Source organism: Manacus candei, unplaced genomic scaffold (genome assembly GCF_025592945.1).
Source record: "Manacus candei isolate 608988 ecotype Guabito, Panama unplaced genomic scaffold, ASM2559294v1 h1tg000024l, whole genome shotgun sequence".
Lineage (NCBI taxonomy): Eukaryota > Metazoa > Chordata > Aves > Passeriformes > Pipridae > Manacus > Manacus candei.
Genome location: NW_026138072.1, coordinates 292,130 through 315,190, shown reverse-complemented (window position 1 = coordinate 315,190; position 23,061 = coordinate 292,130). Strand labels below are relative to the sequence as shown.

The 23,061-nt window shown below is 36.0% G+C and overlaps 1 protein-coding gene across 9 annotated transcripts in view; it reads left to right on the top strand.

Moving 5' to 3' along the window:
* Positions 1 to 23,061, top strand: part of KDM4C (lysine demethylase 4C) — a 263,533-nt gene that overhangs the window by 48,431 nt on the left and 192,041 nt on the right. For 8 of the 9 annotated variants that reach the window (XR_007904638.1, XR_007904639.1, XM_051788242.1 and 5 more), the window contains 2 exons: positions 2,231 to 2,334; positions 7,703 to 7,840. Coding sequence is in view for 7 of the 9 variants with exons in the window: in XM_051788242.1 (XP_051644202.1) it covers positions 2,231 to 2,334; positions 7,703 to 7,840 (242 nt within the window). In the remaining 2 variants the exon portion in view is untranslated. Of the gene's footprint in view, positions 1 to 2,230; positions 2,335 to 7,702; positions 7,841 to 16,823; positions 20,162 to 23,061 lie in introns of those variants that run through there. The other variant, XM_051788248.1, reaches the window with a different exon arrangement.

The following is a 23,061-nucleotide window of genomic DNA, read 5'->3' as shown; positions in this document are numbered from 1 at the left end:
ACTCCTACAAAATACTTGCTCTTGTAGAACTAATTTAGAGCTAATGGTTAGTGTTAATGGATTAAATTAAGATTTCATGTGTCTCTTAAAAGCATGAATATATTACAGAATTTGAATGGTAGTTACATTCTAGATAGATTTCGGTATTTTTTTTATGCGGGATTTCACTAAACATGCAGGATTAAATGGTAATTCTGTAAATCTGTAGTTTTAACATCAGCTTGGTATTTGAGAATGATTCTGAGTGTTGCAGGCATATCTTGAATTGGGTTGCATTTAATGTTTTTGTAAGGGTCTTGTAATATTTCTAAAGCGAGTCCTCTATTCAACGTGCTTTTAGGTATTTTTTTACATTTGTTCAGCAGTTCTCCCACAGGGATTTATTTTCTTTTCTGAAAGAAAAGTTTCTGTGACCTTACATTTAACCTGGCAGAACAAAAGACCTTCTGATAAACAGTCTTGTAAGGAGGAAATTCTACCTTCCTTTCTTTCCTTGTTCATAGAAGGGGAGTGCTTTTGAGAAAATGAGGTGAATGAGTCTGAAAAATTTGTGTGTGTAAGTGTAGACTTTGGCAAGTCAAAAGATATTTTATAGTGGTACAGAATGCGTAGGCTGCACTTTTGATTTCACTGCAAGGGCTCTGTAACCACAGCAAGTGTTCTCCTGTAAATTTCTTGTAATGGATTTTGAACAGGTTGTGTTCTGCTGTTCTGTGTTATTTGCAGCTTCCTTGGAATTCAGCAACAAACTTGCCTTCTGGTTGGACTTGTCACAACTATTTCTGATCTCTTGGAGTTGTAGTGGTACAACATAAGTTTTGGATGTCAGCCCATCATTTGCTTTTTATCAAGCTAATTGAACATATTTCAGTATCAGAATTTGGTACAAAATTTGTTTTCTCAAGGAAAATTCAGTCAAACTTTCCCTGCTTTTAGAAATTAAGCTTTTTGCTACCTTTCATACTAGCTCTTTCCTCAAGTCTCAAGTATCACTTTCAATCACGGTTTTCACTGTAAGTTCCAGTATATTTCTTTTATTATGTTGCTCAGGACTGAGATTTCTTGAATCTCATAAACTGTAGGTTCTAAGTTATGATTACCCTTGTTATGTTATAGGCATTAATTGTGCCCAAATTTCTTTATTGGAAATTGTGGACTAGCTTCATTTAACTGTCTTTTAGTCAGTGAAACCAAACATACATAATAAAACAGTACCTATCAAGTTGTACTTTTGAACCTTAGAACATTATTTACAGTTTCAGAAGAGTGTAAAAAATTCTATGCCTGTTGGTGGTGAATAAAAATAAAAGGATGAATTTGAATAAAATTTGATCTCAGGGCAGCTTAGCAGACTTCCTAGTACATGGATCAGCAGAAGTCCACATTACACCTTTGAGGCTTAATGCTGCTTAACCTTATTTCTGAGCAATCAGAAAAAGAATTTTCCTCTGGTACTGGTGAGTGTGCTAGAATTGAATGTACAAAGAATATAACAGCTATAATGAGATCACCTTGAAATTGTTTTAAACTTTTAGGGTTGTTAAGGGACATATATATATAAGACTCACCAGAGTGAAGAAATTTAACATTACAGAGAAGGCTATATATTATGGTAAATTCTTGTTAGTTTTTTTTCCTCAAGATGGTTAATTGAAAGTGATTATTGGTTTTTTTTTTTTAATTTATAATTGAGTAGTGAGTGTGTTGCTCCAAGAATTAAACTGCTTCTGTGAATAATTAACTAATGTTTATGCAAGACGGATACAACAAATTGTACAAATAACTAGTTTGAAAGTTATATTGGTTTACTGTGTAGATGGTTTGTAAGTGCTAGGTAAACCTAGAGCTTGTGGAATCCTTCTGGATTTATTACTGTCGTTGATTGCCATGTGTCCAGAATGAACATACTATAGAAAAAAGCCTCCGACAATAATATATTTCTCTAAAGGATAAGAAAATATGCCTAAATTTACAGGTCCAAATTTATTTTAAATTATTTCACTTCTTAACAAACAAAGAAAACACAAACTCCTGTAACCTCTCCCCCTGAAAAGCAGTTGAAAAACTTAGGAGGTGCATTTGATTTTTACAAATCTCTCAGAACCTAGGAATGACATGATAAAAAATTATAAAGCAAGTTTAAACAGTATTAAGTATTGTAAAATATTACAAGAATTTCCTACTTGTTTTAAGGAAAAGATACATAATTTTGCTTATCTTGCCTTATTAGGTTTCTTCCCGAGCAGCTCTCAAGGATGTGATGCTTTTCTTCGCCACAAGATAACTCTGATTTCTCCATCAATATTGAAAAATTATGGAATTCCTTTTGGCAAGGTACATTAGTGCCTTTTTTTAAACTCTGCTTTCCTGTATTGAGTTAGTGTTCATTATAAAGATTGTTATAGTAAAGGTGGGGTAAAAATATTTTTTTTTTAGGCAGTGACTGCATGAAAAGATGTATTATAACTTTTATATAGCTTAGCTTGGAATTTTCTAGCATTAAACACTTGTAACCATTACAGTCTTTATTGTAAAAGTTTCTGTGATTTTTTTTCCCAAGACATTACCAAAATTTCTTAATTTATTTCCATGCTTTCAATTTAAATGTAACTTTATCAATAGTATGGTCTGAAGGATTTAGGGTGGGATAAAGCCAAAATAACTGTTATTTAATTTAAAATATATTTTAAAAGCTGTAACATAATAGAAAATGAGTGAATGATTATTTTTAAGTGCTAGGTCATGATACAGTAAATGCTTGATAAGAACATTATACAAACAGGAAGTGGGAAGAATAACTGACTTTCTTCTTTTTGGATGAATTTAATACATAGCTGCTTTTAAAAATGTCTGAAGTATTCAATTTTTTTCTCCTTTCTACAAGATTTTTCTTTTAGTGTTTTCCACTTTGAACTTCTTATAGGTGCCAGCTAATAAAACATTTTCAATGCATTGCTTTCTTTTTGAAGTGTACTTATTTTATACACTGAATGCTTTACAAATTCAAAAGTTCTAAATTTTGGAGTTTTGTAAGCTTACTTAGAGGACTAGAACTTGATTCAGAAGGTCCCCTGCCTGAGCATCTGTTTGTGTTAATACTGAGTTTTAAAAGCCTTTTGATCATTAAAGGACTATGATTTTTGGTTTCTCACTGTGCAGATTATTTTAAGTTGTTTGGAAGAACCAGGCAATATACACTTTTTCTCAGTCTTTTCCCACTACAGTATAGTCCTGTAAACTGCCCTCGACACACACCTTACTTACTATTGTGGGTTCTGTTTTAGTGTATGTGTTGTTTATGTATTGATACCATGTGGACATGTGTATACAAACTTAGCTTAACATGTTCCCCAGCCTAGAATATAGGATAATGCAGTGCTTTCTGTCTGGTGTAGCTGATGTTTTTTTAACGGTATGAAACTTAACCCATAGGTAATAACATTTAAGTGAATATTTTCATGCATATTATTACCCAGCTAAACACCTTTTGTTGGGATTGGGAAGAGAATTGGAAGGGTAAAGCTGGAAAACTTGTGGGTTGAGATAAAGACAGTTTAATAGGGAAAGCAACAGCCACACACACAAGCAAAGCAAAACAAGGAATTAATTCACTGCTTCCTGTGGGCAGGCAGGTGTTCAGCCATGCCCAGGACAGCAGGGCCCCCGTCACATGTAACAGTGACTTGGGAAGACAAATGTCATCACTCCAAACAATCCCTGTGCCATCTTTTTATCATGGCTTTATATACTTAGCACGATGCCATGGGGTCAGCTGTCCCAGCTGTGTCCCCTCCCAACTGCTTGTGCACCCCCAGCCTCCTTGCTGGCAGGGCGATGTAGGGAGCAGAAGAGGCCTTGATGCTGTGTCAGACACACTCAGCAAGAACCAGAACACCTCTGTGTTACAACCCTGTTGGCAACACAGGTGGGAAGAAGCCACTGATTTGATGTATGCCTTTTTAGAATATCACTTCACTTTTCATGTTTAAGTCAACCTAAGTGTGAAATTGAAGAAATGTAGGCATTTAGAATGATACTACCTGCCTTGGAAAGGCAAGCTTTTTTTGAATAAATTACTCATAAAATAAGTAGTTTGTTTTTTGAATGATACATTATCATGTGGAAATATAGTTGCTGAGTTCAGTTTTTGTAATATATGGGTAAATACTGATTCCCTTCATAACCTTGTGCTTTATCATAAACTGTCAGGCGAAACTTTCCAAGCTGGAAGGTTTTATAACTAGATTTATAGTTTTGGATTTACAGAACATTACTCTGAACAGTATAATTTTCAAGGTTGGTGTTTAAAGTAGTGTACCTATTTTCAGTACCACATATTTGAGGTGGGGTAGGGGAGTTGACTTTTTGTATTTTGGTGTCTTGATTATTCCTATATTATAATTTAAAAAAAATGCTATAAACAGTTAAAGTTTGGTTCTGTCACCTAGTCTTTAAGGGAAGCAGCCTGTACCCAAGTGTAATTGTAATTAATGGGATTCAGTGAGAAAGTGAATAGAGAGAACCAGGCTGTGATCTCTCATGGCTCGAAGTGATAGAAGTGAAAATGTGCTGAATGCTGATAAGTCAGCCTACGCCTACCAGGTGGCAACTGAACTGCTGCTTGTTGCAATAGAACACCTGCTAAACTGTCAGCAGTGGGATGGTGTATTGAGATAAATTTTGGAATTGTTAGCGTTGAGAATAATCTTTCTTAACCATTCCCACGGTGATTGTTGGAGTGCTACCATAACAGCTATAATATGTGCAACTGTATGTGCATTTGCCTGTATGTGCTAAATATGAATCCACAAAAAATTTACCCGTGCAAAATGTAAGATGCAATTTTTTTCTTTAGCTATGCTAGCTTAGTATATTTTTCTTGTTTTCCTCTCTTTCCTTCATCCTATAATACAATTAGAAATAGATATCTGCTTAACCCTGTGTATTTTCCAATTGGGCAAAAAAGAACACAAGGAATTGGTAAATCTGTAAGATAAGAATTTTGAAGGAGTTTTTAAAAGCAGAAATTGAATGTAAGACAACTATGTCAGCAGAAAGCTGAGATTTAGGACATGAAGATAATAAGAAAAACGTTTTGAGTTTTGAGTTTTAATTTTAGTGTTTGTTTAAAATTTAACCCTTTCTTTTTGTGATTTCAAATCATAAGTGTATTTACCTAAAAGGGTCATGCTTGTCCTTCCAGTTTTTATTACTGTATTGCTTATGCAAAGCATTGTCAGACAATGAAAGTTAATCTTTGAAAAGTCTCATTATTTTCATGTAATCAGCAAATACATCTTGTTGAATAGTCATCAGTCATTGCTCAGATTATTTGCTTCATTTAAATGGATCTGTTTGCTTTTTAGTGGGCCTGTTGTCTGATGTGTGTTTCATGTAAAAAGGTGTATCAAACAGAGCATGGGGAATCTCTTTTGACTATTCACTTCTGTGTAATCTACTTTATTCATTAACTCTTATCTGATAGTTCAGAAGACAGTGTGCCATTTCAAGTCTCTGACTAGCCTGTCCTTGATACCGTCTTTGGTGGTCTGACTTCAGTTGATTAAAGCTGTCTCTGTGTGGAGAGAATATTAGTGACTGACAGAAGTGCTGTCTCTTCTCTGTGTCCAGAGGAGAGCAACAGTCCATTCTAGAAGAGGGAGATGAGATTTCTCTCTTGAAAGAGAATATCTTGACCTGTGATTTGTTAACCACACATTTTAAAGAAGCCCTCTAAATCTGATGTATCTTTTAAAACTAGGAAGTAGGAAAATGGTTTATTTTTGGATCTGCTAAATTATAATTACCGTGGCAGTGGCTTTTAGGTAAGTTTTTTTTGTTTTGGTTGGTTAGTTTGGGCTTTTTTTTTTTATCTGCTTTCTCTAATTTCTTGTTGAACCAGTGGCCTTAGCACACTTTTCTCTTGGTTGCACTTGTAAAGACCAGAGTAGTCCTTTGAAACTACCCTTGCTTATACTCCAAGACAATGCTAGAGCTTAACTGTAGTCAAACATTTCTTCTTTAAGAATCATCTTCTATCCCCGTTGTCCTTTAGTTATTTGTAAATCTTCTTACCAGTAATGCCAGAGTGTTTCTGCTCTCTAAAATTTTGCTTAAAGAGGAAGAGGGGAAGGACAGTGGCAGATTTAAATTTGTTTTGATTTAATGTCTAAAGTGGTGCTTTAATAGCTTTATCTTGAGACATTTTACATAGGATTTCCAATGCAGGGGATCCCCTTGGTGGTAGTAGCTGTTGTTGTGGAAAGAGTGTACTGCACTTTACTTGCTGGAGTTAACAGAGTTTAGTGGTCATTGTGACAGTGGTTTAACAAGACCTGATGAACACGTACACTGAGTATTTATTGTGTAGGGGATAGGATCAGCTGGAGCTGTCAGGGAGACCGTCCTCTTGAGTCACAGGTTCAGAGAGGACCCTGTTGCTTTCTGAGCTTCTTTTCATAGGGCAGTCTAGAAGGGGCTGGATCGAGGCTTTGTCACCAGACTTGGTCAACTCTTCATGTCTAAAGGATTATACATGCACTATCAACCTTTTACATCACTTAGCTAAGATGACAGAGTTTCACTATGCTTACTCCCAATTCTCTCAACAAGTATCTGACATGGCAAGAAGTCTCTCAGCCCTGAGGAGTAACCTTGAGAGGTGCCCCTACTCAAAGGGAGATGCTGGATGCAGCCTCTGCCATGGGCTGGGGCACTGTTTATGGAGGAGGATGGTTGACTTACAGTCATATTCACATACCAACAGGACATCTGGGTCACTGCACAAGACAGCCCCTGGCCACTGTGTTGCCATCCATCTTCCCAAAGTTCATCTTAAACCATATGCAGCCATCATGACTGCCCCTGGTGGGTATTGCTTTGGACTGGGGAGAGCACACTGCCACAGCCGTAAGACCTAAGAATTGGTGCATGGCATTTTTCATTAATTCTTCTTCCCCCTCTTCCCACTTAAAGACACTACCCGAGTGTGTTCCTTTGGGATGAACAGCGTTGTTTTCTTAAACCGCTAAGGCTCATCACCTTAGAGTTTCTTCTCCTTTATGCTTTCTTGCATAAAATAGAATAGGAAGAAACTTAAAAGGCTAATCAGGCTCTCAGTCGCAAGTCATTGAATCACAGTTTTTGAAATCAGTGAGTATAGGAGAGAAGGGTGAGAATAAGATCTCTCTCCAGTCTTTTGAAGAAAACTTTTGGTGGCACTTTAGAGAAACTTCTCCAGGGTGGTGAACAGAATAAGTTCTACAATTAATTTGTATGAGTACTTAGGAATGATAATTGGGGTGTTTTGATCCAGAACGTGTGTGCTTCCTCTCAGCCAGTAAGAATGATATATTCTTCATACTGTCTTTTCTAGTTCCCTCTACTTCTAGATTTTATTACCACTCAACCCCTACTTTCAAGATTCGCTATTTTGAACGTTCTTTCTGAATTTCTAAAGTATTACATGCAGCTATGTATTTTATAGTAAAGAACATTGTCTCAAGTGTACTGTTTCTCCTTGCATTAATCTCATTTCCCTACAAGGTGAAAAAAAAGTCTATCTTTTCAGTTAGTTGTAAAGGCAAATGTAGTTTGCATTGCTTTAGGACCAGAACTGCTTTTGTAATGTGGATCACTTTGAGGTTTTTTAAAATTTATTTATTTTGTTTGGATTTTTTTTAATTTTATTTTAATGTTACAGGTTACACAAGAGGCAGGAGAATTTATGATCACTTTCCCATATGGATACCATGCAGGATTTAACCATGGATTTAACTGTGCAGAGTCAACAAACTTTGCCACCATTCGATGGATTGATTATGGGAAAGCAGCAAAATTGGTAAGTCGTACTATAGAAAATTGATGTGTAAGGAAATCTTTCTTGTGGTTATTTCTTTGTGAGAATCTATGGAAGCTGATGAGAAAGGGAGAACTATGAGATCAGGTAGTACCTTACACTGCCATTGAAATTTTATTTATAGTTGCTGTTTTATAGTGGATATTATACTTCCAGCAATATGCATTCCTCTCAGTAGTGAGGTCTTTTTGCAGGTTAATGTGTATAGTGTTCTTCAGAACTAGTTCTATTTATGGATTTTTTAAGTTGAAGCTACGTATACTGAGGTTAGTATATGTGAAGACAACTGCCTTTGCTCTTAAATCTCCTTTAAGCTCTACTGTTTGTGAAAACACTTTAGTTAAACTAGGAATTTTGATACCTGGAAAGAAATAATGAAACTTAAAGTTTAAAGAAACAAATTCAACTTTTCTCATCTTTACTGTAATCAGAAAACTTGTAGTACAAGATAATAAAGGAACCGAGGTGTGTATTACTGAAGATATTTTAGACTGCAGTCTTGTTCTGTGGTGTGCGTATCTTCCTTCCTTTTGCCCATAGGCACTCAACCTTATCATCCCTATCTTAGTGTTTTGTACAGTCAAAACACTCCCAATGTACAGAGCCACGCTACTGCCTCTACTTCCTTGCCTATCCCTTCTGAACAGCTTCTAGCCATCCACTGATGGGTGTATAAGTAATGGAATAAAGACACAAAAATCAAGAAACTGCACAATTTGTTCAGCAGAAGTTTTTTACTGTTGTTCAATATTCTGTGACTTTAATAAGTGTTAAGGCTTATATAAGCCTTGGTTTGGATGACTCAGAAATTAAGTCAGAGGCATTTTCTGTGTTGACTTGTTTGTTATTGAGAAAAACCTTTCCAATGAGATGTCCTTATATTAGCTGATATGATGACAGAATAAAGAGCAAAATCATCTGTGCTGGTTTAACAGCTAAGTAATGATTGTGAACTCTCATTAAACATGGGAGACTGGGGAACGTCTTCATGAGAAAGTTCTCAAATAGCTGAAACTTCTGATTTTAGGCACTAATGTGCTCAGTATGCACATAATAACAGTAGTGAAAGTATTGAAAATCTCTACATGTATCCAGCATGTTCAGATTGGTCTTTAATAGGAAAGTTCTGTTTTTAATAGCCAGTGGATAAGGTGGCAACTATAGAGTTAATTTAAAACCTCTAAAACCTATGCATTTGATAATTTTGCCTTTGAAATTTCTGTGGATAGTACAACCATGGACACACAAAAGTTAATTGTGCCAGCTAAATGACCTGGATTTTGAAAGGTACGAGTGTCATGCAGCTCAAAAGTTGATTCAGCTGTACTTTGAGAATGGCAAAATTCATCTTCAACTGTGGAGCAAAGCTGAGGTAGTGACCTGCAGGTACCTCCCTGTCAGTGTACTGGCTTCATATTTTTAAAGTTTTTAAAAAATGGTCTACTATTTGGTGTACAGCTGCCCCAGTACAAAAAATTAAATATTTTATGCCTCCAGCATGCATCTCTGTTGTTGTATTATACTGTAAACTTAAGGTCATCTTTAAATTCAGCAGTTAGAAGATAATTTTTTAAAGCTAATGTAATTGTATTGCTTTTCATCACTCTAAAAGTGCCTCTAAAATTCTGAAATTTTAGCTAGGAAGTCTTGGTATATACAGCCTAAACACTGTTTTATTTTGTCAAAATTCTCTAGCATATGAATGAAACTTTCATCTTATGAGACTTAATTCTGTGCTCTGCTATTATTGCACATAGGAGCAGTATTGTGTATATATAAGAATTAAAATCTGGTGTGTGCAGTTAAATTTAAATGCCTAAAACCTTCAAACTGGCATCTGGACCAATAATGGCTTCTCTATAGAGAAATCTTAGATACGATAGTAAAATATGAGTTGCAGCTTCTTTGACAAATGGTCAGAGTGCTTAATGTTATTTGCTTATTTCTTATTGCTTATTACCACAAGAATGAGAATTAAAGTTTACTTTTTTCCTCATTTCAAGTGAAAGAATATGCTAGGAAGTACTAATAGTAGAATGCTTTTTTTAAGTGGAAAGTGGAAATGTCTGAGAAGAACTAAGGGAAAGATAGTGAACTATTTCTTCATAAAACTTCTTTGTATTTGTTTATGCCATACAAGTAGGGTAAACAAGACAAACAAAGGAAATACTATAGAATCATAAAATGAATTTACATTGGAAAAGACCTTTAAGATCATTTGAGTCCAGCCGTTAACCCAGCACTGCCAAGGCCATCAATAAACCATTCCTTAAGCACCATATCTGCAGGTCTTTTAAATACTTCCAGGCAGAGATGGTGACTCAACCACTTCCCCTGGGCAACCTGGACAATGCCGGACAACCCTTTCTGTAAGGAAATGTTTCCTAAAGCTCCCCTGGTGCAATTTGAGAGCATTTCCTCTTGTCCGATCACTTGTAACTTGGAGAAGAGACCGACCTCGCCTCACTACAAGCTCCTTTCCGGCAGTTGTAGAGAGGGAGGTCTCCCCTTATGACAAGCTGTGTGACAGAACTGGCATAGGACCGCTATGTTACCGGTATCATTATTTCTAACAACCCCCTCTACTTAGTGAGTCAACATCAGATGAGTCTTTCTGAACAAATTTAAGTAAAAATAAGTGTGAAAGTTTAAAACCTGGCATTTGAGGCTACTGCTTAGGAAGTTTTTGTCTTGCCTGGGTATGTGTGAAGACCACTGTGAACTCAACTAGTTGAATTTCTGCAGCTTTCTAGCCCAGAATTAAGGTTCATGGCAAATGCCTGTATTTAGTTTTACAGCCTGGCTTTCTGCTCAGCTCCTCTGCCCTTCATAGTTCCCAGTAACCTTCAAGTTATATGACTTCTCCTTCACATGCACAGATGCAGGCGTAAATTGCGTGTTTACCACTGCACACTTATAAATAAAGGCATGTATATCACCTGCCTTGGCTCAAACTAATCTTAAAGTCTCTTCTCAAACTGCTAATAGTACCAACAAGGAGAGGGGGAAAAGCCCAAAGTAACAGCAGTAAACCTTAGCACAGCATTCATGCTCCCAGTCAGCACGGCCGGTGTTTCATTCTGGATTGCTTTCCACAAAGACCCTTCTATCAGCCGGCAACTTCCTTGCCAGACACTTATTATGAGGGCATTCAAGTTTGAGAGTGTGTGTCAGTGTTGCACCAGCTACTAGGGAGAAGGCATAGAGCACGTTACAGGATGCACAAGGAAACAACAGGATTATGCTGCGCTGTAGTTATAAGCATCTCGGTAGCTTCAGAAGGTAGCGTTGGCAGCTTCTGAGGCAGCTAGAGCAAAAAAAGCACCTACACCATTTTAGGACAACATGTGAGGGCTGTTGAGGTTGGATTTCCTCAGGGAAAAAGGAAAAATCCAAATAAAATTGGATTGTTGTCCATGTAATAAATATTTAAGATAAGGTATAAGATTATAAGGTCTAAGGTGCCTTCCACCCCCCCCTCCAAAGAACTTACAGTCTGATTTTGTATAATTGTACTATGTTTCTTGATTACAGTGTTGTAAGACTCCAGCACCTGAGCTACAAGCTCACTGAATGGGTTTTACTTTAAAAATATACAAGGCTCGAACAATTTATCTGCCAAATTTATTAGAAGAGCCTTTAGTTCCTTTAACACCTTAAGAGAGAGTGCAAAGAAAAAAAGCTGCCCACATCTTCTCAGGAGGTACTTTTACTGGTAAACTTTAGAAAATAACAGAATTTGGCAAAAGTTTAAAGGGTAACATTCAACCAAAGTAAAGCTTTCCATGAAGCATTGACTTAGCACATGCTAACCCATACAACTTAGCAAAGTTCCCATCCTAAGCTACCCAAAATATCAAGAAAGGAGATTAGGAGAAGAAGAAGAAAAGAAAGAGAGAAAAAGAGAACTATGGCTACCACCCCTAGATCCAGCAAAGATCCATCTACAGGAGTCCAGAACAGCATGGAGAGCACATGTTGCTGTTTTATTTGTTTTGGCAGCCAGTCCAGGGCTGGGTCAGAGGCTCTGGGGTGTGATGTGGGGCACTGCTCCTGGTGTGCAGTGAAAGACAGCTACTCTGGGACTGCCTGGGGAGGCTCCAAGGGGCTGGAATGTTGGACAGGGCATCACAGGCACCTTTGTGAAATTCGACCTGGCACTTCGCTCTCCCCCTCCCACCACCTTGAGTTGGTCTGAGCTGATAACTAATATAATAATCCAGTGTCTCACAGGTGTTTTTCTGGGAAGCCATAAAGGATAGCTATGATTAGTTTTATCACCTAATTAGTTTTAATTTAGTATTAATTAAAAAGGTAAGACATCTGTGTGCCCAAAAAATACTGATATTTTGTCAGTTTTATTTGCAGGTATGGTAATTTTATTTAAAAACAGAAAGAAGAAAAAAACAAAAATACCAAAACCTGCACAACCTTGCAGTCCCATTTGTTATTCTTCAGACTGCTGATACTGTGTTTGACTTATCTTTTCTTTCTTTATGTGTAATGTGCAAGAATTTTAATTGAATGTTTGGGATCCTGTAGTTCTCCTGTATTGTACTGCAGAAATTGTCTGTGTCAGCAAAATGCATCAATATCTAGGTCAGTTCATTGCTGTATTCTCCTTAGAGAATATTGTATACCGATGACTATTTGTCTTTCTACAGGAACACTTTTATTTTTTATAGGATTGTTTCTAATTGCTTACAGCTGGATTTTTGTCTTTTAAAGAAAAAATTATGAAGTCAGTATTTTTCATAGATTTTTGGGAAAAAACCATTCCAGAAAAGATTTTTGTTAAAGTTGTAGTAAATATTTAGCCTGTGTGATGATACTGCTTTCCTGAATTAAATGAGATGGTGTGAAAGATTCTGTGAAATCACATTTAAATGTTAAATAAGAGATCATTATGACCCTTGGTACTGGAAACTTTGATTAAGCAAAGACTTTGGATACAAAGTCTTTAAATTATTTTCTGACTTTAAAAATGCTAAACCTGTGGTCTTGATTTCATTCTTTGTACCCTAACTATATGTAGTTGAACTAATAGTTGAACCCTAGGAGCAGGGATGTATACTCCAGCTTGTTTTCTAGAGTTTGTGTGAGACTCGCTCAGGGGTCAACATACCAAAAGTAATACCAGGTGGCACCTCCAGTGTGCTGTTTGCTACAGCTCAGCTGCTGCTTGGAGCTCACTTTTGGACAAAATTAAGTTGGACAGAATTAAGCAAAAGTAAAAAACTATATTAAGAAAAAACCCAAACAAAAAAACCCAGTCCCAGAACAACAGAACTAGATAAATAACAGGCATATTTAAAGCCTCCCAGCTCCAAAGAACACACAGGAAGAGAAATAGGAGATACTGGTAGAAGGAACAATTAGTCATACTCTCCTGAATATGCTTTGCAAATGGATGTGGAGAGGCATATTGGTGAAGTGCTGCCGTGTGGATATGGTAGGACTTTGAGAAACAAAGGGAGATGGTGCTCAGCTCAGAAATACAAGTAGTTGTGTTGTAACATTCTGTGAGGATGAGAGGCACTCTAAGCTTTAGATACTCTTAATCATCTTCATCATACTGGAGCTTTGATTTGTTGAATGCTGTTTATTGATGAAAAAAATTAAATGGCACAAAATAAGGGCAGATAGCATATTTCTTCAGGCTTCTGTGAATTTTGTCATTTTCCTGATGGAGCTGCATTTACTTGAGTAGGCTGAGAATGTGTAGCTGCATGAATCTCATTTTTCAGTTTCCTTACTCCAGTGGATTTTGTTATTTTTAGGAAAGCAGATGAGTCTGTGGCTATTAGCTTGTATGTTTTGTAGGTATCTGCTTTGATTTGTGTTGACTAGATAACTTGTGTGTTGAAAAAAGGTTCATGTTCAGTTATTAGAATTGATGAATAAAAATATTACACGTAGGTCTTCTATGTCTGAAAATCTTTCTGAAGCAATTGGATAAAAGACACTTCTCTAGTCTGAGAAATATCTTGTGTCCATAATGTTTATTATCTCCAGGCTTGGACACCAAAGATGCTCTGTGTATCTTCTGTGTTTATTAATTTTATATTTTTGCTAGTTATAATAGCTGTTTCTAATGAATGCCAGTGTTACGTTCTTGCAAGGTGCCAAACTGGGGTTCTCAGGCATGATTTTCACCTGTCCACATTTTAACTGTGGTAGATAGGACCAATGAACTTTATGCACTATAATTTGAAATTGGGAACCAAAAACAGATTTAAATTTTGCATAAAATCCTCTGCTTTTTTCGTACAGACACTTTTTTTCCCCTTTGAAATTCCCGTTATTTTTTTTTTCTTTCTGCTGTTTTGTAAACATTTCAGAAACTTAGATGCTGGTAAATCAGTTACTAGTTGAAGGGAATCTTCCTAAAAAGCACATCCTTTGACCTTGTGTAGAGTTTCTGGACTACATGGTCCCATCTTACCTTGACAGAGGACAGAAACTTACAGAACTGACAGCTGGGGTGAGATGGAGGTCCCATGTAGGGAAATGTCCAGGAGACTGGTGGTATAAGCAGTTTTGGTTAGAGGTCTCTAATTCTTCTTTATACAGTTGTGATTATTTTAGTTTATTTCCTTCCATTTTCCACTGGTTACTTTTTAATCCCCTCATTCCCTTGTGTCTTGGTTTAACCCCAACCTGAAATGAAGCACTTGCTCCCCTTAATCCATGGTGGGATGAGGAGAATTGGAAAAAAAGAAAAAAGGTAAACCCCCTGGACTGAGATAAGAACAGTTTAGTAATTGAAATAGAATATTATAATATAATAATAATTATAATTAAATAAGAGACAAGAAGAGAGAAAGGAATAAACCCCAAGAGAAATAAGTGATGTACAATTCAGTTGCTCACCACTTGCTGACTGATACTAGACTCATCTCACAGCCATGATCAGCCCCTCCTGGCCAACTCCCCCCAGTTTAAATACTGAGCCTGACATTCTATGGTATGGAACATCCCTTTCACCAGTTCGGATCAGGTGTCCCCACCACGTTCCCTGACGGCTTCTTGTGTCCCTGCTTGCTGTCAGAGCATGGGAAATGGAATAGTCCGTGATTGGAATAAGTGCTGCTGAGCAAAACCCAAGACACATCAGTGTGTTATCTACATTATTCTCATACTGAATCCAAAACACAGCTCTATACCTGCTACTGGGGAGAAAATTAATTCTATCCCAGCTGTGTGTTGCTGTTCCAAATTCTCATGTCACAACTCTCCGTCACACCTTGTCCATACTTTCACAAGCTTTCAGAGAAAGTACTGGCATTTCCAAATACTGCTCTCATTTCTTGATGTGTCTGTTTTGTGGAACCACTTGGTGACTTTCACTCAGTATAAATGTATGTAAATTTTACCGCCTTCTCTCAGGGATAGTGTCACACTAGGTGATTTTACTAGTCATTGTAATGATTCTTTTGTACTGCAGCTCTTTTAAGACGTGATTTGTTTTCAGATGCTGGTGCTGAAAAACCTTTTTGTTGTTTAGCTGATATGTAGAACCTTAGTAGAGAAGTCTACCAACCTTTTCTACTTGAAACTAGGGCTACTTCAGTATTATTGCTCTCTTTCATAAAATTAAGCCAGTAATTACTCATGCATTCTTTCGTGGTAGCTGCTTAGCAACGTGTTTTCTGTGGATAGGTTAGATCAAAGTGCTGGCCTGCAGGTTGTATTTTTCCCTTTGGTAGGATGAAGTGCAGTTGTTTTGATGTTAGGTTTGATGGATTTGTTTGCCACTGCATTCATTAGCTTCACATCAAAAAACTGACAGGCTGTTAAATGAAACTTTGGCTTAGATTTTCAGCTTGACTGTTTCAAGACCTATGTGAAGATGTTTTGTTTTGTGCTGCAGCAGCCTCAAGCAGTTGTGACTGTTTCAAAGGGAAGAAAAGTTATTTAATATCCTGATTTATTTGGGTAAAAGAGAGTTATTGTCTTGAAGATAGCCATGTCCAACTTATCTAAACAATATATTTATATTGAAATATATATTGAGAGACAATATATAGGACTTTATTGATTTTATCAGAGAAGAAGCTATACTTACTGCAGAAAAACAACTTTACCACCTTCCATAATTTACTGATGTAATATTTTTTTCAATGAGGATTATGTTTAGATTTCTTTTGTACAATAACATATTAGTTGTCTGTTGGAAAAAAAAAAGTTTTACCACTTTTTTTTTAAAATGTGGGTGAGTGATTTAAAGGTCTAGGCTTAAAAAGTATCTTCCTATCCCTACGGCACTGTATTAGTACTGAATGTCAGAAATAGCTATGTGCATAAGCTCATGAGTCATTCTTATATCAGTTTATTTTATTGGTTTGATTTTTGAAAAATTTTTCTTAAAACACTGCATGTTGATGCAGTTGATTCCAGTCTGCAACAATATCAGCATCATTCATGATGTATAAATTAATGTTTTTACTTGTGATATCATAATTAACCACCTTATATCATTGATTTGCCTGCTAATGAAATTTTACAAGGTTTTGGGAACCATACATGCTTTCCATTTCTTATCTGGATTGTTAATACACCACTTCAGAGCAAATTTCTACATTCTGCATTTTTACATTTCATTTCATAATCACAGTGCCACTCTCAGCTTTAGAGTTGTCATAGAATTTTCTCTTTTATTTTCTATGTTTATTTCTTTTATGTTAATCTGTTACTTTTATTTTTTTCATCTTACTGCTATCATTTACTGCCCCTGTTTGGTTCTTACATCAAAACCTCATAATTCCCTGAGAACAGTGGCTATTAAAATTTCTCACTCTCATACGGGAGATTGTCAATCTCTCAGTGGGCAGTACCTTGCAGAGTTCTAGACTTCTAGCACAGTGGCATATTGAATTAAGAATTGTAATTAGGCTTCAGGAGTAGAAAGAAGTAGTAATGATCACCTGCTCTAATAGAATAACTTTCTGTTGTTCTTTTGTAGCTTCCCATTTTGGTAGACCACCTGGTTGTAAATCCATACTCTGAAATGTCTTACGGTAGTGTTCCTGTGTTCTCACAGTCTAAGCTATGTTATATGCAAGTATTGTTGTTTTCTGTGAGTAGTGTATTCTGTGTGTATTCTCATGAAACTTTTCCAGCTGTACCTAGCCTAACTTTTTTTCTGTGTGATGCTACAGTACGTGTGAATATCATTATATGTGTGTGTTTCTATCACAGAGTTCTCGTGCAAGCTGCACTGTTTATTAAATAAAAGTAAAACCAACAATACTACTGCTTTTTTTTTTTTTTTCTCACGTGGAGTTTTGGTTAAGTAAGGAGAGGAGAATTCCACAAAATAACATTTTAGATGTTGGGGTACATTCTTACAACTGTGAGTGACTACAAGTGGTGAAATCTAATCTTTTTTTTTTTCCTAAGTGATATCATAGAATTTCCATTCGTCGAAGTAATAAATGTACCAAGTTAGCCTGCTTAGTAGATGTTTAGAAGATTTTGCTTTATAGCAGCTTTCAACTAATGAAGTGATTTTTTTTCATAGAAAAATTCAATAATTTACAATAAACTTGCCATTTCAGAATATAATATGTATAAAATTTTGCGTAAATCAGTGCAGTTCCTCTTCTTACATTTCATCGGAATGCAGATTATAATTATTCTAAATTTTCTGAGGAAAACCTCATGTCACTAGATACCTTTCTGTCCATGTATTAATGTCACTGCCTGTAAAGAGAGATTAATTTCATTCTGTCTTTTTAAAGAAAATAGAATTTGAACTGAGAAATTATTTTCACAAATTTGAGGTTCACAAAGTAGACTCTTTGGGCTTGAATCAGCTGCTGAAACACAGGTATCCAGCACCATCTGAGATAGCTTAAGGTATTTTTCCTTGCTCTGTCTAGGCAGAAGAGAACCAATCTCCATGAATCCAGTGTAATATTTAGAACTCAGTCAGATGCCACATATACCAAAATGTGGTTCAGGTGTCAGTGCTTGCTCAGGCAATTGAAGTGAATCATCTGTCATTGTATTCTTTTGTTTATACCATTTACAGAAGTAAGACTCAGTCTAAAAATTAACTACATTTTCATAGTCTAAGAGGAAGTCAGTTCTCTAACCTTGCTAGATTAATTTTGCAGTTTGGCACTGGGCAATGACCTATTGTGATAGCCCAAAAGGTGACTTAAGTCTTAGGGTTCAGTTCCCTTAAAACTGCCACCCCCCAACCTTTCTTCTCATAAACCAAGCCCACTTCCAAATACTGCTACTACTGTGCAGGCCAGGAGTTGGACTCAGTGATCCTTCTGGATCCCTTCCAACTCAGCATATTCTGTGATTATTTGTCTTTATTTATTTTTTTAATTTACAACCATTTTAACTCTGTGTTTGAATCATCAGAGAGTTCAAGCTACTAAAAACCATGCTGACCGTGTTCTTCCATGCCGTTTCTGTTGGCCTGTGGCAGATCTGGAACTCAGATATTTCTGCTGTAGTTGTTTTGTTTGGTTGGTTTTTTGTTTGTGGGTTTTGCTGTTTTTTTTCTTTAGGTTTTTTTTTGTTTTTCATCTTTTTTTGTATACAGTGATAAAGCTTTGTGTGAATATGATTTTCTACTGGGACTATCTACAGGATTCACCTCTGCTGGAGGTGAATCTCTCCTACAGTTGGTACTAGAGTTGCTAGTTTGGCTCAGGCCAAACATTGTAGAGACAAGCATGTACTTGCAATTTTCTCTTTGTTTTTCTGAGTCTGGGGAATATGATCTAAAAATGAAGAAGAAAGGTTGAATAGCAGTATCACTGATTTGAAACTCACATGATTTTTTTAGTTCCTTCATTTGAAAGAAGAAACTGTAAATATAGATGCACAATTCAAAATGCTTGTCTGAGAGCAGTAGATAAGGCTTCTGTGAATGAGGAGGAATAAATACCCACATCCTGAGGTAATTACACCAGGGTGGGTAAAGTGTAGTTATTATTTTTACTGTAAATGAGCCTTGTAGCCTAGCAGATATGTGAAATCGAAGCTGAACACAGGCAGATACCTCAACTGCAGGTTTAGTGCCCTCACTGTGCATGCTACTTGAGTTAGTAGAATGTGTTTATATGCTACTAGATAAAAATTTTTAAGGTTTGAAAGTCTTCCGTTTGCAGGCTTCTTTTGAGGCTTGAAGTCATCTCAAATGAACTGTGTAACTTGCACTGGTTTGATTTTGGATAAAACCCATAGTGAAACGTACTGCTATGCTTCACAAAAAGGAGGAGAAATAATTTTCTGAAATGTTTTATAGCAAAAAGAAAAAAAAAGTTGAATTAAGACCTCAGTGCTAGTGTGCTTGTACGCAGTTTTTAAGGTTCGTCTTTCTGCCTGAAGTGTGAACAGCTTTCAGGTTGTTGGGAGAAACAACCCAGATTCTAACTCAGATACAGTATTAACACTAAAAAAGGATACATTAAAATTTTAGATAAAGTTCACTTCCATATGGTTCATTACAAGACCTTGCATACATTCTTAGAGTGCAATAAGTTACTTCATTCTTTTGTAAATTTATAACCAATGTAACCAAATAACTTCAGTTAAGACTCTCTGTTTGTTGGCTGTATGTATTATGGTCTCATATGTTCAACAGCCTCAATCAGATCGACTTTTAGATCTTAACAAGATCACCATGTGGCATCCCATGTGCTTGGGATTCTGGGGGAGAATTTCGACCTGTAGTTTCATAGATATCTGTGTATCTATATATATAAAAAGCTGGTTTGCCCTAGAGAGCTAGAACAGTGCCTACTTCTAAAGGGCAGTCCAGTTTGAAATACCCCGCAAACATCTGAATTAGAGATAAAAAAATTATTTTGTTCTCATTTTGCTTAGATCTGGCTTTTCCACCCTATTCCAATTAAGTTATTTGAGTTACTTCTACTGAATATATTACTGTACAGTACCATGAATGCAATGTTTTGTGGCTTTTTCAAAGTGTGTTGAGAACAATTGCAGTATGTAAGAAAGATGTAGAGGTCTTGGTATTTTGATCCATTATTAAGAGTGCTGTGGGATAAATTATGATATATGTAGAGAAGAAATCTAACCTTTGTAAATTTTTGTTTGTTTCCAAAGAATCGACAGAGAGAAACTCTAAAAAAATTTACTCTTAAAGGGGAAAGTTAAACTAAAGTAACCCCCCAAATCCTCTTCTCTATGTTCTCCATTTTTTATGTAGATGATGACAAGGTGTTGATATACTTGGCTTAGTGTATAAGCCATTAAATTGTTTATCGGGATATAAGAATCTATTTCAGAGTCTAAGATTGGACAAGATTTTACAAAAAAATCCAGAGAGGTGGCATTTAGTATGTCTATTGAATGTCTTTGAAGCAGACTGTCATCTAATTCTTTGCCAAATGTGTTTAAAAATTAAAATTAGTTAAAAATAATTCTAGTACTTTATTGTAATGAATGCAATATTTAAACTAAGCATATTTAAAGTATTTTGAATGCTGGGATTTAAGAATACCTTGTAATATGAAACAATGTGCTAGGTGATGCTGTTAATGGTCTGTGAGCACTGTTGGGTGGATAGCTGTCAGAGTAGTGGGATTTGAGTGAGTCTACACAGAACGCATTTTGGCAAAATCTTCACAGAATTATTCATAGTTACCTTTCTTTTTTGGGTAAGATGTCTAACTAGAGGTGACTTTTTGTTGCGTTGAAGTTTTGCTGAAGAAATTCCAGGGATATAGAAGATGTAAAGAGTGCTGTCTTGGCTTGAAGCAAGTCTTAAATCTGTTCTTGCTTCATCTTCAGTTCTCTCTAAGGTGCAAGTATAGTTTCAAAGGGGTGATAAGAAGAGGATAAAGAACTAATGTGCGAGATCTTGCTGGGCATAAGAAGAAGAGTGTTTTCAGTCAGACAGAGTGGACAAAAGAAGAAGGGGATGGCTGTCAGGGTTACTATATTTTATACGAGTTTCAGGCTAGGTAGAGAAAGGGAGGCAAAGTCTAAGCATTGTTTACTTCAGGGAGGCAAAGTCTAACCATTACTAGAAAACCCTCGAGAAGGACACTGTTAAAACACAGATACCTGACATGAAAGTGTGTGTGTCCTGGAACTACCTACTGTAATGTATTATTATAAAGCAAGTAGCTTGGAGGTGGTGTAATTATTAAAATGGTTTTGTCATGAAAAAAATGTGAAAGAAATGCTGAGAGCTTTATGACAAATACCAGACTTTGGAAGAAATCTTGGGTGATTCTTAAAATAGATACTTGCTGACATTTTTAGCATGTGACATCAGGATGACAGTAAACAATAATGAACAGTAAAAAATTTTAAGTGTTGAAATGGGATGCCCTACATGGAGTCTATCTGCAAAAAGATAATAGGGTTAAAAATATTTTGTTATGGAGTTTGCAGGGAGTAAGAGGATGATCATTTTTGTTTTGCTTGATGTCTAAGGGACTGAGGGAGGTGCAAATATAATTTCTGAACTTGCTATTTCAGTACACTGTTTGCTATAGGGGATAAATAATTTTTACCTGTGTACAAACAGGTTAGTATAAAAGACATACCTGCCTGCATAATGAATTTAATCTCCTACAAGGAATGGTCTCAAATGTTGTTTAATAAACTGAATAAAAATAAGTAGGGTATTGAAAGTTACATACTTTAGTTTCTGAAAAATCAGAAGGAATTTGGTGGAAAAAATATAGTAAAGATTTAAAAAAAAATTTAAACTGGATTTCAGTACAATAACCATATATTGGACTTTTTTTTTTTTAATGCAGAAATAAAATCAGAATTTGGGATGGTTGTGCCTTTAAAATATGACTATGTTGGTCTTGGTCCAGAGCTGGAGAGTAAAATTCTTGACGTTTTCTCTAAAACTGTAGCAGGCACATTTAAAATCAAGTTTTCATTGAGTTTAGTAAGAAAGGAGAAACTTAAGTTATCAGTCAGGTCCCCCTGGATTTTTAGTAAAGGTCTGTATTCTGCATAGTTAAATAAAATGTAATTGCTAGTGCCTGAATAAAGCAGTAGTTCAGTATAGGTCCTTGTATGCTTTTATTGCTGTTCGTAACTACTTGGTCCCCACAGGTTCTACATCCTCTAATCCTTATTAAACTGTTAAACTGTGTGCAGCTAGCCCCACTGAGCAAAGTGTTTCCAAGTTTGACTTCAGGATCTGACTCTTCTGTAGTGCGGGCTGAAGAGACAGATCAGCAATCCGTCTTGGAGAGGTCAATTGTTGGATTAATTTGTGAGATTCTGCACTTGTATTCCCTGATTAGGCTGAAGTAGGTGATTTACTCAATGAATTCCTTGAAAATGCATACTGGTTTTTAGGAAAAAAGTGCTGTTTCTAAAGGAATGCAACTATAAAATATATATGGGCTCAGAGAATGTGTGTGCCTTTTATGCATCTCTGATTGGAAATAGACCAATTTTTCTTTGATTTGTTTGCTAATTTCTGTTTTGTTGACTTTCCAGAAGTTATTTTGGTTTTGGTATACCCTAACCCTTTTTGCTTTCAAGAGAGCTGGTGCAGTCACATAAGAATTCTAATTGCCAAATTAACCCCCCCCTTTTTTTTTTTAATTTATGTTTCTTGAGGTTTTTGTTACTCTAGAGCTCTTTTTCTTTGTCCTTTGCATGTTGCCTTCTCAAATTGAAAATGCAGTTTCTACATTTTTAGGAAACTGGGATGAGTTCTGTTACCATTACTTGTACAAAGTTTGTGAATGTGGTGGAAGTTGTTCTCTTGCTTTGAGCAAAGCAGGTAATGGTAAATTATGGACAAGTTAGTTTCCTGATTGAATCATGTACGATTCTGCAGCTAAGGGTTAGGGAGTTACCACAGGTATGCTTACAGGGCTCTTCTTCCCATGATCCTCCTCGCAGGAGCTGTTAAAAATTGTGTATGTTTTACTTTACTATTTAAATTTATATTATATTTATATTACAGTTTATAAAATTTATGCTTCAAGAGCATTGTAATTGAATTCTTCTTATAAAAATAGTTTTGTTTAAAAAATCATTATTTTAAATTGTTATCAAACAGTTCTCCATCATCTGTTTAAAAAAGAGGAAATGTTAATGTAAAACTTTTTCATGCATTTATATGGGATAGAATAGTCATCAGCAACTCCTCATATGACTTGATTGAATGGTGATAGTGTTTTTAAAACAGAATAGTTTCATAGTTTTTCTGTTTATGATCTCTAAAT